The following is a 17,394-nucleotide window of genomic DNA, read 5'->3' as shown; positions in this document are numbered from 1 at the left end:
ATTCTAATTTATCCTGAATGCAACAGCCAGGCTTATATTTGTGCCAACCTACTACTCTGATGCCTCCACCCTGTGCCAGCCATTGCACTGGTTGCCCATCCGGTACAGAATACAAGACAATCTTATCACACTCAACAACAAAACTCTCCATGATGCTGCATCACCTTACATCGTCTCCCTCATCTGTCTACCATTCTTCCCATGATCTGTATTCTGCTACTGACCTAAGACTGCCATCCGCCATACTCTGAACCTCCCACTCCCGTCTCCAAGACTTCTCGAGCATTTCTCAGCTTTTTCTTTTCAACATTTATACTCACAATGTGGTCCCTTATATCATCTATTTCTAAACACTCCATGCCCTCAGCACTTTTCTCCCAACTCTAAAATCTGCCATTCCTGTTATTTCACCTTAATATTTATCAATGAATTGACTACTGGTTGTTACTATTCCTTTTGTCAAAAGGATGTGTTCCTACAAGACTAGGATTGCCAACTTTGATTTGCGTTACCTCCAACCTCACCTCCAATAGTTCTCATTTTTTCCTAAAATAAGGAGGAAGAATAAGTGATGAACAGCACAATGTATTTATAAGAAAAAAAAAATGCTCCTACTACCCCAGTACTATCCCTCCAGCGTGTTAGCATTTTTGATCCCTTTAAGAGATAATGAATGGGTGACAATGTAATATTACAGTACTTTTTTGTGGGTGCCTGGCCCCATATCGCTTCTTTAGATAAACTAGCTGATGCTTGAAGGTTAGAAAAGCAGGACCAGCATCAGTCAGCTAATTTGAGGACAGCTTCATCTGCAGATGAGGAAACGCCTTGAAATAAGAAGAAATGACTAAGAATTGGACATTAAGATATGTTTAGTTACCAATTTCCCAATACTTTAAAAACACGAACCAGTACACATTTTGTACTTTTACAGATTTGTAACCTTTCCAATTGACTTGTTTATAACGACATATTGGGCCACAAAAACCCATTTAACTGTTAAAAATAGGAAAACATGATTGGAAATGATCAACTGAGGCTCAATATCCCTTTGCAATGCTTGACCTTTATGTCACCAGCCTGACATCAATCCATAGCAATTCACCGGATGTTTCCACATTCATATATCTTTTAATATGTATCGGAAACTATGTGAATGGAATGGCTTTTGTCGATGCATCTCATCTTTATCCAGCCCGGATACAGGTTCCTTTTCATTAGAATACAATTTCTTTGTAATATAACAGTGATTCAAAACTTGCAGGCATCGTTCAGAAGTGATAACCTTTAATGCAAGCAATCCTATCTAGTAGTAAACCCAATCAGAGCAAGCACAAGACAGAATATGCAAAGCTCTATCCACTGCTGTCGCTGTTTAAATGACGCGCTAAATATAACTTACTAGATGGTGGCCCGATTCTAACGCATCGGGTATTCTATAATATGCATGTCCACGTAGTATATTGCCCAGTCACGTAGTATATTGCCCAGTCACGTAGTATATTGCCCAGCCCCGTAGTATATTGAACAGCCACGTAGTATATTGCACAGCCATGTAATATATACCACAGCCACGTAGTATATTGCACAGCCACGTAGTGTATTGAACAGCCCCGTAGTATATTGAACAGCCCCGTAGTATATTGAACAGCCCCATAGTATATTGCCCAGCCACGTAGTATATAGCACAGCCACGTAGTATATTGAACAGCCCTGTACTTATTGAACAGCCCCGTAGTATATTGAACAGCCCCGTAGTATATTGAACAGCCCCACAGTATATTGCCCAGCCCCGTAGTATATTGCACAGCCACGTAGTATATTGCACAGCCACGTAGTATATAGCACAGCCACGTAGTATATAGCACAGCCACGTAGTATATTGAACAGCCCTGTACTATATTGAACAGCCCTGTACTATATTGAACAGCCCCGTAGTATATTGAACAGCCCCGTAGTATATTGAACAGCCCCGTAGTATATTGAACAGCCCCGTAGTATATTGAACAGCCCCGTAGTATATTGCCCAGCCACGTAGTATATTGCACAGCCACGTAGTATATTGCACAGCCACGTAGTATATAGCACAGCCACGTAATATATAGCACAGCCACGTAGTATATTGCACAGCCACGTAATATATAGCACAACCACGTAGTATATTGCACAGCCACGTAGTATATTGCACAGCCACGTAATATATAGCACAGCCACGTAGTATATTGCACCGCCACATAGTATATTGCACAGCCACGTAATATATAGCACAGCCACGTAGTATATTGCACAGCCTCGTAATATATAGCACAGCCACCTAGTATATTGCACAGCCACGTAGTATATAGCACAGCCACGTAATATATAGCACAGCCACGTAGTATATTGCCCAGCCATGTAGTATATTGCACAGCGACGTAGTATATAGCACAGCCCACGTAGTATATTGCACAGCCCACGTAGTATATAACACAGCCATGTAGTATTTATCGGTCGTCCATGACAGCACTACGGAGAGAGGGGATCCGCCCTTCAGGAACAGGAAACCTACAGATACATAAGGGCGGCACCTCTCCCACGCATCAGTTGGTTTCCTGTTCCTGGAGGACAGGATTCCCTGCAGATACGACTTCGTTTCTCCTATCAATACCCAGGCCGGCTGTCCGACCCAGGTAGCGAGGGGGTCTCCTACCTCGGGCAGTGCGGGTCCCTGGAAGCGCCACGGTGGGTCCGGGTAGGGCTCCACGACAGTGAGCGGTGCAGTGTGGAGCGACGTCCGGAGGAGGTCCATCCCCAGTGGTCAGCAGGTGAGTATGTCCCCCCCCGGGGTCCGCTCTCCCCCCTGGGCCTCGGTCTTCCCCACTCTGATCCCCGTCGGTGCGGTGCAGTGCGGCGTCCTGTGTGCTCCTTTTGATTCGGGACCGGAGCTGGGGGTCGGACGCTGGCCTCTGCCGCGGTCACCGCTGGGCTGCGGCCGTGGAAGCGGCGGTGGCGTAGCGGGGGGGCGGCTGGATGGTCCGGCGGCACCGTTCCCCAGCTTCCGGGCACGTTTCTGAGCGTTCTGCCCGAAACCGGAAGTGACGCGCAGGGGGCGGGGCCAAAACCGGAAGTCAAACGCCGGCCGGTTTTTTTCTAAAAACGCCGCTGTCCTGCATGCGGCGGGGGCGGGGGGGGGGGGCGTTTGGGTGCAGGGGGGGGTGGAGCAGTCACCTGCAAGTCGGGGGGGTGGATTTGGCCACACACCTGCACTGATTCCGGATCCGGGGGAGGGCTATTTATAGCCAAACAGAATGCTGCAGCACTGCTTGTGAGCCCATCTGCAGCTATGGATGAGCCGGAAGCTGCCGTCAGTCTGCTGGAGCAGGAGCAGGATGGATCCTCGGAGAAGTCCCATGCGAACCCCCAGCTGAAGACCCGCGGACGCAGTAACCAGACCAGTCGCAGATCTAAGCAGAAGGATCTGGACCGACCCCCCAGTAATCCGGTACCTACCGCTACTGCCTGGGTAAGAGATCTTCGTGAATGTACCCTGATGCAGTCTTTTCCTATGTTTATTTCCGTAGGGGAAAAAAAGCGCTGGTAAATCAAAAAACAAGGAGTGCGCGCTATGCGCTTGCCCTTTGCCAGACGCCTACCCTAAGAGACTTTGTCAGTCGTGTGTACGGCAGACGGTAGGAAATAAATTGATGGGAACACTGATAGCGGTAGCGCCAGATAAATTACATAGCCTTTTTCTCCGCTCCCATAGGTGGCGGAAGAGTCTCCTGATTTCACATCAAGCCTTAGGGAGATTATCAGGAAGGAGGTGAAAGATTCCCTGAAATCCCTGTCCCGGGGGGAGTCTTCAAAAAGAAGAAGGGAGCCTAGCGCCTCAGAGTCGGAGTTGTCCGCTGGCCCTAGTAGGGAGAATGAGTCAGACGCCTCTGTCTCCTCAGCGTCCTCTTCGGAAGAGGAGTCTAACCGGTTCTGTTTCCCATTGGACCAAATGGACAAACTTATTAAGTCAGTTAGATCCACCATGGGGGTGGCTGATGAAAGGCCAGAACTCTCTACACAGGACCTAATGTTTGGCGGTCTAGACCCTAAAAAACATAGGTCTTTTCCGCTCAATGACAAGGTCCAGAACCTCATCAAAAGGGAATGGAAAAAACCGGAGAAGAAAGGCTCTTTTCCACCTGCCTTTAAACGCAGATATCCCTTTGAGGACCCCATGGTGAATACATGGGATAAGGCGCCGAAATTGGACGCAGCGGTGTCTAAGGCGTCTAAAAAATCATCTATCCCCTTCGACGACATGGCTTCCCTAAAGGACCCTCTCGATAAGAAGGCTGACTCATTCCTTAAAGGGACATGGGAGATGTCGGCGGGTGCCCTGAGACCTGCTGTAGCGGCGACATGTGCAGCCAGATCGATGATGGTCTGGCTGGATCAGCTAGGGTCTAAGTTGGAAGGCGGTGTTTCCAGAGACTCTATGTTGAAATTCCTGCCAACAATTCAGAATGCCGCTGCCTTTCTCGCGGACGCATCTGCGGATTCGGCAAGAATGGCGGCTAGGGCGGCCGGACTATCAAACGCAGCACGCAAGGCCCTATGGCTGAAATGTTGGCCAGGTGACCTTCAATCCAGATCCCGTCTGTGCTCTATCCCATGCGAAGGGGAATACCTGTTTGGTCCAGTCCTAGACGAACTGCTGGAGAAAGCTGGAGACGAGAAGAAAAAGTTTCCCAATCTACCAGCTACCTCTTACAGGCGTCCCTTCACAGGGAAAAGATTCTTTCGGAGGAGACCAGCCAGAGACCAGAGCAGATGGGATGAGAAAAAGAAGAAAGGTACTGGATTTATGTTTGGAGGTGGAGGACGTCAGGAGCCATCCCGTGAGGTCAAAAAACCACCCCAATGACTAGTCGCCCCGGTGGGAGGTAGACTATCTGCCTTCTACCCGGCCTGGTCCAAAATCTCCAGTAGTGATTGGATTTTGGGGTTAATAGCTACGGGTCTGCGGCTAGAGTTCTCCTCCATCCCTCAGAACTTCTTCAGAGTTACCCCACTCAGGTCCTCTCCAGCAGAACAGGCGGCCCTGGAAGCAGAAGTTCACGACCTGCTCAGTAAGAATGTCCTGTCAGAGGTTCCGGAAGGAGAACAGGGTAGAGGATTCTACTCTCCTCTATTTCTAATAAGTAAACCTGATGGCTCCTTCAGAACAATTATTAACCTTAGGGCTCTTAATAATTTCCTGACCGTCCAATCATTTAAGATGGAAACTATTAACACCGCAATAAAGCTGCTGTTTAAAAACTGCTTTATGGTAGTATTGGATTTGAAGGACGCCTATTACCATATCCCCATTTATGCAGGTCACCAACGATACCTGAGGGTGGCGGTAAGGTTGGATGGGGTAATCAGACACTTCCAGTATAGGGCCCTCCCCTTTGGTATATCGGTCGCCCCTCGAGTGTTTACCAAAGTTATGGCGGAGGTTATGGCTCACTTGCATGAGTCCAACATTCTAATAATCCCTTACCTGGACGATCTCCTTATCGTAGGTAAAACGGCGGATCACTGTCTGGAACAGTTACATAAAGTGATGTCTGCTCTGGAGCGTCTGGGGTGGATGCTAAATGTCAAAAAATCACGCTTACAGCCCATGACGGTGCAGCGATTTTTAGGCCTGACCCTGGATTCCCAGGTTCAGGAATGCCGTTTGCCTCAAGAGAAAATTGATCGCCTGCACCTTCAGGTGCTGAATGCCTCTAAAAACCCCACCATGTCCCTTAGAAGAGCCATGTCTCTGTTGGGCTCTCTCTCGTCCTGTATTCCAGCGGTCCGATGGGCCCAGTATCATACGAGGATACTTCAGGGCGAGGTGCTGTTACAACAAAAAAGGTTGGGGGGATGTCTGGAGAGCCTGATGACCCTATCCCAAGACGCTATTATATCCCTCGGATGGTGGCTAGTCCAAGAGAACCTGTCCACAGGGGTCCCCTGGGAATATAATGTAACTCGTATAGTCACCTCGGACGCTAGCCCTTCTGGATGGGGGGCTCACATGGGGGATACATTGATCCAGGGGCTTTGGGATCAGGATCAGATAGAAATGTCTTCCAACCTAAAGGAGTTAACGGCTGTGGAACAGGCAGTTAAATCACTCCTTGTCTATCTACAGGGCCACCACGTGCGGGTATTCTCGGACAATCGGGTCGCCGTGGCATACATAAATCACCAAGGCGGGACTCGTTCCAAATCCCTAATGTGCGTAGCAGATCGTCTATTCCATCTAGCGGAGCAACATCTTCTGTCATTGACGGCTCTTCACATAAGAGGGGCAGAAAACACTACAGCGGATTTCTTAAGCCGCAACACATTGAGGCAGGGGGAGTGGTCCCTGAACGACTCCATCTTCAACCTCATCGTGGAAAGATGGGGTCAACCAGAAATAGACCTGTTTGCCACAAAAGAAAACAGGAAAGTGGCACAATTCTGCTCTCTCAACCCCAGAGAAAATCCTCTGTCAGTAGACGCCCTCCTCATAGACTGGAACTTCAGGCTAGCCTACGCCTTTCCTCCCCTGTCTCTACTTCCTCTGGTGGTGAGGAAAATCAGGAAGGACAAAGCCACAGTGATAATAATTGCCCCCTTCTGGCCCAGAAGGACGTGGTTTCCATGCCTGAGGGCTATGTCGATATCCGACCCATGGGTCTTGCCAGACATCCCGGATCTCCTGTCCCAGGGCCCAGTCTACCATCCTCGGGCGGTTGGCCTTCATCTGACGGCGTGGATTTTGAGCGGGCGCTGTTAAAGGATAGGGGGTTCTCTCCGGGCCTCATTAACACTCTACTGAAGAGCAGAAAAATAATCACCACAAAGATTTATGTTAGGATCTGGAAGAGGTTCCTTCAAAACTCGGGGGTAATAGCTGGTCAGTCAATACCAATAGACCAGATTTTAGAATTCTTACAGAAAGGGTTAGATATGGGGTTATCCCCAAATACACTTAAAGTGCAGGTATCAGCCTTAGGGGCCCTCTTTGGCTGCAACATTGCTGAGAATCACTGGGTCAGCAGATTCATCAGAGCGACAAAACGGTCCAGGCCAATGGTGAAGAATAGGGTCATGCCATGGGACCTGAACCTAGTCCTCTCAGCCATGACAGAGGCCCCATTTGAGCCAATTGCATCAGCCTCTATTAAAAATGTATCACTTAAAGTAGCCTTCCTGGTGGCCCTAACATCGGCGCGTAGGATAGGCGACATCCAAGCATTATCCAGGGTTCCCCCTTACATGCAGCTTAGGGATGATAGAGTGATACTATCCCCTGATCCAGCATATCTTCCTAAAGTAGTGTCCAGGTTCCACAGAACACAGGAAATAGTTCTTCCATCCTTCCTCCCCAATCCTACTAACGATAAGGAAAGGAAGCTACACACTTTAGATGTAAAAAGATGTATCCTGGAATATCTGGCAGTAACTGATCCCTGGAAGATAGATAACGCCCTATTCGTGTCCTATCAGGGTAGTAGGAAGGGTCACAGGGCATCAAAATCTACTTTAGCTAGATGGATCAGGGAGGCTATCTCGCTGGCATACATCTCAAAAGGCAAGCCGGCGCCTGAAGGTCTGAAAGCGCATTCCACTAGAGCTATGGCGGCTTCGTGGGCGGAAAGATTGGAGGTGTCGATCGACCAAATTTGTAAGGCTGCTACTTGGTCTTCTCCACACACATTCTATAACCATTATAGATTGAACTTGGGTGCCTCTTCTGACCTTTCGTTTGGTGTAAGGGTGCTGCAAGCTGTAGTCCCTCCCTAGTTAGTTACTCTCTGTAATTCTCTCCGTAGTGCTGTCATGGACGACCGATAAAGTCTTAGTTACTCACCGGTTAACGGTGTTTTTCGGAGTCCATGACAGCACCTGTACATACCCTCCCGTCTTCTTTAGTTCTGGGTGTACACCTCTTCCTTTATTTATATAATTCACGGGTAGTGAATAGTTAGTTATTTGTATCATTGTTTATTATGTATGCTATTAACCTTGGTGGTCCTCTTGTGCTCTGTAAACCAACTGATGCGTGGGAGAGGTGCCGCCCTTATGTATCTGTAGGTTTCCTGTTCCTGAAGGGCGGATCCCCTCTCTCCGTAGTGCTGTCATGGACTCCGAAAAACACCGTTAACCGGTGAGTAACTAAGACTATTGCACAGCGACGTATATAGCACAGCCACAGAGTATATTGCACAGCCCACATAGTATATACTCACCTTCCATCCGCAGCTGTCACTGCCGCATGTGCTGGGCTGTTCCCTGCTGTCGCAGCCGCCATCAATAACCGCGGCCGCCATCGATAACCTCAGCCGTCATCACTGACCGCGGCAAATTTAGTCCCCGGCTTTTGGCGGCGGTAGGCCCAACAGCGCCCATGGTCCCAACCGGCTCCGCCTTCCTCACGGTGACTCCACCACCTTTGCAGCGCTTCTGGCCGGGCCTGGCTCTGCCTTCCTCACGGTGACTCCGCTGCCTTTGCAGCACTTTTGGCCGGGCCTGGCTCCTCCTTCATCACGGTGACTCCGCCACCTTTGCAGCGCTTCTGGCCGGGCCTGTACTGGCTGGCCGCCACCCGCAATTTAGTCCCCGGCTTTTTGGCGTGGTAGGCCCAACAGCACGACCCGCGGCCAGTAATTTAGTCCCCGACTTTTTGGTGCGGTAGGCCCAACAGCGCCCATGGTACCGGCCGCCTCCGCCCTCCTCATGGCGACTCCTTCCCCTTTGCATCGTTTCTGGCTGGGCCTGTACTGGTTGGCCGCGACCCGCAATTTAGTCCCCGGCTTTTTGGCGTGGTAGGCTCAACAGCGCCCATGGTCCCGGCCGCCTCCATCGCTGATTGGTTGTGGGCGTTTTGCCACGACCAATCAGCGACTTGGATTTCCATGACAGAGGCCGCGACCAATGAATATCCGTGACAGACAGACAGAAGGACAGAAAGACGGAAGTGACCCTTAGACAATTATATAGTAGATATGGATGTTCCCCATTCTATTAATTATCATTATCGTCAAGGGGTTGTCAAAGAAGATTGCAATGGGCACTGAGTGGTTTGAAATAAAAAAGAGTTGATCCCTGTGACTCTCACTCTGATACTTAATAGGTTCCCGCTGATCTTCTCTTCCTGGTCCTGTCTCAACACCCAGAAAATGCCATCGTGGAACGTCACTGTGGATCATCTGATCTTCAATAGATTTCGGCTGCCAAGGAGTACAGAGTTCATAGGGCTTATCCTGGACTTTTAACATTTTTGCGTATGAGACTAAGAATTAACAGGCAGGCAGTTGCTACCTACCTTACTTTTCAACCTGGTGCCCATCTCTGCTGGCTCAGATAGGTCACAGACTGCTCCTGCTGGTGATTCTGCGATTCCACTGAAGTCATGTCAACAGAGCAGTGTCCATTCTTCCACTCAGCCATAGACGCCCCATCAACAGAGCAATCTCACATTGATTGATTGGCTGTCTCCCCACTTCCAAACTGCAGTGAGTTGGCGGTAAATCGGCAAGATATTTGCAGCGACTTCTCGCCGACAGTGCTGACTGGAAGAGAAGGTAGTTCTCTGTTTACTATGTGTGAAATGAAGCAGGGGAATCATTAGTTGAGCCGGCATAGATCATAATAAAAGCCCTGGATAACCCCCTTAAGGAATGTCTCTGTTCTTCATACTTACCCTATGCAAGAAGGTATGCAGTTTCCTGGTTTGCAGTATCCAGAATAGTCACCGATTGCTGGAGTGCTGAAACAGAGAAATTGTAGATAAGTCAGGAATGTAGTGAGGGGTCATCAGCTGGATAGAATTCAGGAGTTAGACGTAGAGGTGAGCAAATCTCCTGAAATTTGGTTTAGGGGAGATTTGCTCCATTCGGCCAGCAGATTTGATTTGGCTTTAATAAAATCGACCAGAGTCAAAAGTGTCCAAATTGATATTGAAATATATTTTTTTATGCTCTGAGCTTACTCCAAACCTCAAGACACAATAAATGGAGGGGAGGAAAAGAGATAAAAAATAATATACTATATTCACCTTCCCACGTCCTTTGTCCTCTTGCCACCGCGGCTGCTCTTTGGTCCTCCACATCAGTTTTTGGTTTTTCTGTTTTTCTCTTCAGGCTCTGAGGTCAGAGATTAGACTCACACTGTCATGTGTGGGGTGAGATGCACATCATTACGTCACCCTACACTTGACTGTGAGTGATGGAAAATAGATGCAGAGGACTGGAAATTGGCAATGAGGGACATTTTGCTGGATTTGTGTGAATTGAATGCCACAATTTCTGGATACAACAAAATCCATAACAAATTATATTTTGAATCGATGTGTTTCTCTAGTTAGGATGCAAAAGGCTGCTAGGGTCAAATCATATTTGGGATGCAAGCAATGAGTTGACAATATTGGGAGTGGAACCACAGAAATCTGGGGACAATCCAAAGGTCAAGGTGGGAGCTTAATCCAGTTACAAAGCTGAGGTCAGGATCAGGAGATATGATGATCACAAAACTAATATCCAGGCTTGGAAACCATTTGCAGAAAGTTAATCCATGGCAATTTTTCCTTTAAATAATCATGGCTTCATCAGAGGACATGACAAATTGATGAAGGCATGGACAGTAACCGGGAGCCACAGCATCACTGGATTAGGTATAGGAGATAAGGAGGTGTCTAGTTGTCTTTCAACCCGGTGCAGCTATCGGATGAAGATGCAGCCACTTACCGGGACTCTTTGGTGGAGTTGGGCGATGCAACAGTTGCATCTGAGCCCGGGTGCCCAAAGTCCTTTTTGCAACCAAATAAGACAACAATATTATAAATGGCACATGGTCGCATGGTGCTTGCACCCTGCTACAGACTTTGCTCTGGGGCCCAGGCATTAGAAATTACGTCGGTGTAGTTAGGAGAAGGGGTGACTATGACTATTCTTATTAGAGACGTGCACCTCACATCTCATAGATCATATAACTGTTTAACCCAACCTTATTAGCTCTCTCATTTATCCTGCTGAAGTGTAAATCTATCCACATTTCCTTCTTTTCTCTAAACGTCACCAATTTAATAACCTCTATTTTCCCTCGTCTCCATTTCAGCACTCTCTTTATTTGCACGCCTACAGTTCCAATCTAATTCCCTTTAGCATCACATTGTGCAAAGTTTCCTCATCTTCCTATTCGTACAGAAATGCATTTCCAACTGTCATATTTAATAAATTTCTTTCTCTTTTTTCAATCAGGGTCAATATAAATGAGTTTTCTTTAAGCCACCATGATTACAGTCAGTATTATATTACATAAGACCTTTACTAGATAATTCATTAAACTTTAAAGTGGGTGTTCAAGTTTAATTAACTGCCACTTTACTAAAGGTAGCGAATGGTTTCCATTGGTGGCAAAGTAATTATTATCACAAGATAAGAGTGGAGATGCCGAGTTCTTAGAAAAGAAATCAAAATGTAAATTCAGCTCACGGAGCAAGGAAGGGAAATGTAAGTAATTGAGGTTTTCTAAAGGGGAAGAAATACACTGTGAAATTGCATCTCTTTTTCTTTGTCTTGCCTCGTTGTAATGTGCGGATATAGAGGCTAGCTTAGACTTACACTAAATGGACACATCATTCACTCGTGAAAACTCAAAAGACTCTCTTCGGTATTGAAAAAGGGTTTGTCTAATTAATATCTGATCTATTCTTTAAGTTGGGGGGTAAAAATAGAGGTTCATCTTGTTCATAAGATAACAAATGTTCTTTAAAGGGTATGTATATTAGTACAACTCGATATGTTATTCCCCAAATGCAACTATTACGCTCCTAGGTGGCACACATGGAGGGGCGTAACTAAGCAGCTACCTTGGTGTTCCCTGGAGCCTCTAGTGGTGAGGTCAGACTTGTGGGGCAAGTAGCTGCCAGGTGCCACTCCAGGTCAACATCCAGCAGTAGCTGGTGACCGCAAAGGGCAGAGACATTACTTCAGATTCTCAGATAAAGCAGGACAGCCACTTGGGACAAGTTCAGACAGGACGGGCTCTTGGGACAATTTCTGACAGGACGGCCACTTGGAACAAGTTTGCACTGTGCAGACAGGACGGCCTCTGGGACAGGTTTTCCCTGTGCAGACAGGGCAGCCACAGGGACAGATTCACACTGTGCAGAGTGGATTCTCACAGGGATAAGTTCACTGTTCTGGCCTGGGTATGCAGCTCCCAAAGTGGCAGACCAATACCGCTTATGCGACCATGGGGTACAGGTACCGCAGACACGGTTAAGGGATTTGGTCACCGCTGAAACAGTCACAGGAAACAAGGGCTAACTATGGCGGACTAACACACAGGACACTAGCAGACTAAGAAAAGGGGAGCTGGCAACATACAGTTACCACCAAACCACCTAACAGAACTATAGGAGTTGCTCAGGCACCTTCCAGTACTGGAGGGTGCCTTTTATGCAAGATGATTCCCAGCTATTGGTTGGCAGACAACTTGCAGGTATATACACATTAAACTAAATGCGTCCCAGCTGGGAACATTTACCATGTGTGCACAGCCCCTTTAAGAACAGGGGAGTGTGCAGACCCGTGCCCTAGGCACGCTGCCGAGACAGTGTGGCATCCACAGAGGAGGATGGAGGCAGCAACAAGAGCATGCCAGGGATAGCACCATGGGCTGGGGTGGCGAGTAGGCCGGCATCCCTGCATGGTAGCAGAACGGGACACCATGCAGAGGCGCCTGGCATGACATTACAGCAACTACTATCAAATACAACTGCACCTTCAACCCAATCTTTCTACCCTCCCTTATCCTCTGTTCTTTTTAAGTGCACTTTGTCGGTATCTATGTAACAGGCTGGCTGGTGAAACCACTGTGTCGGAGTCCAAGGAAGACTTGGAGGGATATGACAAGGATCCTCACCCAATCTGACCACAGATCACCAGCAGCATATGATACTGAGATCCGAGGAGAGATAAGGTAGATGGTCCAGGTGCTACTCCAGGACTGACCCCTAGAAACGGGTAGCTGGGGCGGCCAGAGGGACATCCCTCATCTCTGCTGAGAACTTTGCCACACACTCCAAAAATAAGATCGACCAAAAAGGCAAGTCCTTATTGTTAAACCACCACAACCCCTTTGTATATGCCCTTCCCCCCATAACGTCCCATTTCTTCAACACATCACAAACTTCTGGTACCTTCCCTTCTGCTTTCAAACATGCCACAATCATGCCTATACTCAGTAAGCCATCCCTCGACTCGACTATATCGCTGTTCCCATTCGCTTCCAAACTCATTGAGCAGCACGTTCATGCCGAACTTTCCTCCCACCTTTCATCTAACTTGCTCTTCGACATTCTTTAATCTGTCTTCTGTCCCAGTCATTCCACTGAAACTGCCCTGACCAAAATTGCTAATGACTTACAACCAAAGCTAACAGATAATTCTCTATACTCCTCCTTCTAGACTTGTCCACTGCCTTCGATACAGTTGACCACTGCCTCCTATTGCAGATCCTCTCTTTCTTTGGCATCAAAAACCTAGCCCTATCCTGGATCTCCTCGTACCTTTTCAACCGCACATTTAGTGTCTCCCACTCCCACACTACCTCCTCATCCTGCCCGCTTTTATTGGAAGTTCCTCAAGGCTCTGTCCTAGGACTCCTACTCTTCTACATCTATACCCTTGACCCGGGACAGCTTGTAAAGTCCCATGGTTTCCAGTACAATCTATACACTGATGACACTCAGATCTACCTCTCTAGTCCACAGGTCACCTCTCTGCTGTTCAGAATCCCGGAGTAACCCTTGACTCTGCCCTGTCCTTTAAACTGCACATCCAAGCCCTCTCCACCTCCTGTCACCTGCAGCTCAAAAATATTTCTATAATCTGTCCTTTCCTCAACCGTCACTCTAATAAAATGGTTGTGTATGCTCTCATCATCTGCCGCATTGACTACAACATTCTCCTCTGTGGCCTACCTGCTAACACTCTCGCTCCTCTCCAGTTTGTTCTTAAGTCTGTAGCCGGACTTATTCATTTCTCTCCTAAACACTCCTCCACTTCCCCCCTCTGCAAATCCCTTAATTGTCTCCCAACTCCCCAGCATATCAAGTTCAAACTACTAACACTAACCTACAAACCATCCATAACCTGTCTCCTCCGTATACCTCCGAACTAATCTTATCTTCCCTCACGTAATCTCTGGTCCTCCTGCAATAACTACTCTGCTTCCTCAACACCATCGGAGCTACTAGATACAAAATCTCAGGAACAGAAACCGTAATCAAAGAGTCATAAAGTAGTAAACCCAGACTAATATGGGCTATAGCCCTGTGGAGCTCCCTCCAGCCATGATAACAAAATGCTTGGAGCACATAGACTACATAAAGATAGTAGTTAAAAAATTCAGGGTGGGCCATGTATATGGATACACCTAAATAAAATGGGAATGGTTGGTGATATCAACTTCCTGTTTGGGGCACATTAGTATATGGGAGGGGGAAAATGTTTCAAGATGGGTTGTGACCAGAGGTGGCCATTTTGAAGTCAGCGATTTTGGATCCAACTTTATTTTTTCCAATGGGAAGAGGGTTATGTGACACATCAAACTTATTGAGAATTTCACAAGAAAAACAATGGTTGCTTGGTTTTAACGTAACTTTATTCTTTCATGAGTTATTTACAAGTTACTCTTTGTTTACAGCCATTGACATGTCGCAGAGGTTAACACATGAGAAGCGGATAGAAATTGTGTTGATGTCTGGTGAACGCAGTACCCGGGTCATTGCAACTGTCACCATTCCCATGTTATTTAGGTGTATCCATATAAATGGCCCACCCAAAAAAGTTTGCCTCATCACTGAACATAATGTTCTGTGTTCCAATTTTTGTTTTGCCCATTCTGCAAATTCAGCCCTCCAATTGGGGTAATCGTCGTTGAGATACTGCAGCAGCTGGATTTTGTAAGGGTGCCATTTGTGAGTAGCTAATATCTGCCAAAGGGATGTTCGACTGATGCCAGATCGGCAAAGGCTCAGCCAATAATCAGCTCCAGGATGATCAAAGACAGTCTCAAGTTACCTGTGAGTACTGTGATAGTTAGAAGATGCCTGTATGAACCTAATCTCAAGAAGTCCTTGCACAGTACCACTGTTTAAAAAAAAAACCGTACTGAAGTGGATACAATTTGCCAAAGAACACATCAACTGGCCTAAGGAAAAATGGAGAAACATTTTGTCGATTGATGAAAGTAAAATTGTTCTTTTTGGGTACAAGGGCCGCAGACAGTTCATCAGACAACACCAACACTCTGCATTCAAGCCACAGTACTCTCCGTAGACAGTGAAGCATGATGGTGCAAGCATCATGATATGGGGATGTTTCTCTTACTGGTGCCGGACCTATTATATACCAGGGATCATAGATTAGTCTGCATATATTAAAATACTTGAGGCCATGTTGCCTTACGCTGAAGAGGATATGCCCTTGAAATGGGTGTTTCAACAAGACAACGACCCTAAATACACCAGTAAACGAGCAAAATCTTGGTTCCAGTCGAACAAAACTGAGGGTATGGAGTGATCAACGCAATCCCCGTACCTTAATCCGATAGAACACTTGTGTGGTGACATTAAAAATGATGATTCTTAGGCAAAGCCAACAAATGCCCAAAAATTAAAGAATGTAGTCAAAGCATGCTGGGCTGGAATAACAGGTGCCAGAAGTTGGTTGACTCTATGCAACATAGATGTGAAGCGGTTCTAAAAAAAAACTGTGGGTATACAACTAAATATTAGGTTAGTGATTCACAGGAATGCTAAATCATCATAAAAAATACATATTGTGAGTTTGTAAAGACAAATGCAGACACTGTTATTTTTTAGAACATCCCAATGTTTTTTTGTCTTGTTTTTTTTTCTGTAAAGTAGTTAAAAATGATCTACATTTCTCTTCATGTTTTGAATTAGAAAACAGCGTGCAATGTTCCCAACGCATGGAAATAATAACTAGTATAAAGATTTTGTGATTAACTCGTGTTTAACACACTGCTATTATTTTGAACACTACTGTGTGTATATATACGGTATATGTAATCTCCTACCGTCATTAATAGCATTGTATAATTTATGTTGTAGGTGCAAGTCTCCTTGATGACATAAGTAAATATTTCTGGTTCCATCACTCGGAAGGAGACACGATGACCGTTCAGAACCCCGTCTGGATGAACCTCTGTGCTGCTATCTGGACTGTTGTTGCTTACGTGGTTGCTGATTTGGAGGAAATGTTGCCACGATAACAATAAAAAGGACGCCTGAAGGATGATCTTACAATGGGAATGGTTACTCGTCTGCTGCCTCATTATAGAATCTGAGCATGCTGTTATATTGTACCGTATATTTTAGATCAGGAGATGAAATGTGATTATTTCTCTCCTCTCTGTGGATAACGTTTTTGGTTGTAATTTTAATTGTTGCACAATCTGAATCTTCCTAAAAGACTGGTATTGGCAGCTATAGTCTATATTTCGAATTCTTGATCATTTGCAGCGTTTTGACGTTTTTGCAGCTTCTGATGTTTTCTGAAAATTGTTTGCCTCAAGGTATGGTCCGCTATAAGTAATCTTTCTTGGAAAAAAATGAATTTTTCAGTAACCAGGTTTTGTGTGTCTTTATTTAATGGGCAAAGCACCAATGAAATCCATCAACTTTTGTCATTAAGCTCTTTGAAAAAAATTAATACTCAGGAATACTCAGATATTTGCTGTGCTTAATAATCAGTACACGTGAATTTGTAATCTATGCCGAAATATATATAATTCCAAAGGATTTATTTAATTATTCTTCCAAAAATATTACTATGGTATATGGTAGTGTGCACTTCCATTATTTTACTTCAGTGTAGTAATATCTACCCCTATTGCATTACTATCAGATATTAGTATACAGTCTACTGCTTTTATCTTACTGCAGTGTATTATTATTAGATCTTTTCATTTTACATTACTATATTAGTGACTGTTCAGGCAGGGGGCGCACACTAAACACGTCATCGCGCCCTCTGACCTGAACGTCACAACCAGAGGACGCAGAAGACACAGCCCGGCGGTGGAACGGGGACAGGTGAATATCGCATGGCTCACCCTCCCCCGTTAAACTCACCCCCTCCTGGCACAGTCTGCACTTCCCTGCTTCTCCGATGGTCTCCGGCGCGCCGGCAGCTTGTTCCTGTGTTCAGCGGTCACTGGGTACCGCTCATTAAAATAATGAATATGCGCTCAACGCTTATGGGAGTGGAGGTGTGTCCATATTCATTACTTTAATTGAGCGGTACCACGTGACCGCTGAACACAGGAAGAGCTGCGGGCACTGGAGACCATCTGAGAAGC

The 17,394-nt window shown here is 46.4% G+C and overlaps 1 protein-coding gene across 3 annotated transcripts in view; it reads left to right on the top strand.

Moving 5' to 3' along the window:
* CPQ (carboxypeptidase Q) overlaps nt 1–16,660 on the top strand; it is a 606,939-nt gene extending 590,279 nt beyond the window's left edge. For all 3 annotated transcript variants that reach the window (XM_077270925.1, XM_077270926.1, XM_077270927.1), the window contains exon 8: nt 16,145–16,660. In XM_077270925.1, coding sequence (XP_077127040.1) covers nt 16,145–16,305 — 161 coding nt within the window. In that variant the 3' untranslated portion in view covers nt 16,306–16,660. The remainder of the gene's footprint in view (nt 1–16,144) is intronic.
* Nucleotides 16,661–17,394: the final 734 nt, after the last annotated feature.

The sequence above is a fragment of the Ranitomeya variabilis genome, chromosome 6 (genome assembly GCF_051348905.1).
Source record: "Ranitomeya variabilis isolate aRanVar5 chromosome 6, aRanVar5.hap1, whole genome shotgun sequence".
Classification (NCBI taxonomy): Eukaryota; Metazoa; Chordata; class Amphibia; order Anura; family Dendrobatidae; genus Ranitomeya; species Ranitomeya variabilis.
This window is presented reverse-complemented; position numbering and strand designations above follow the sequence as displayed.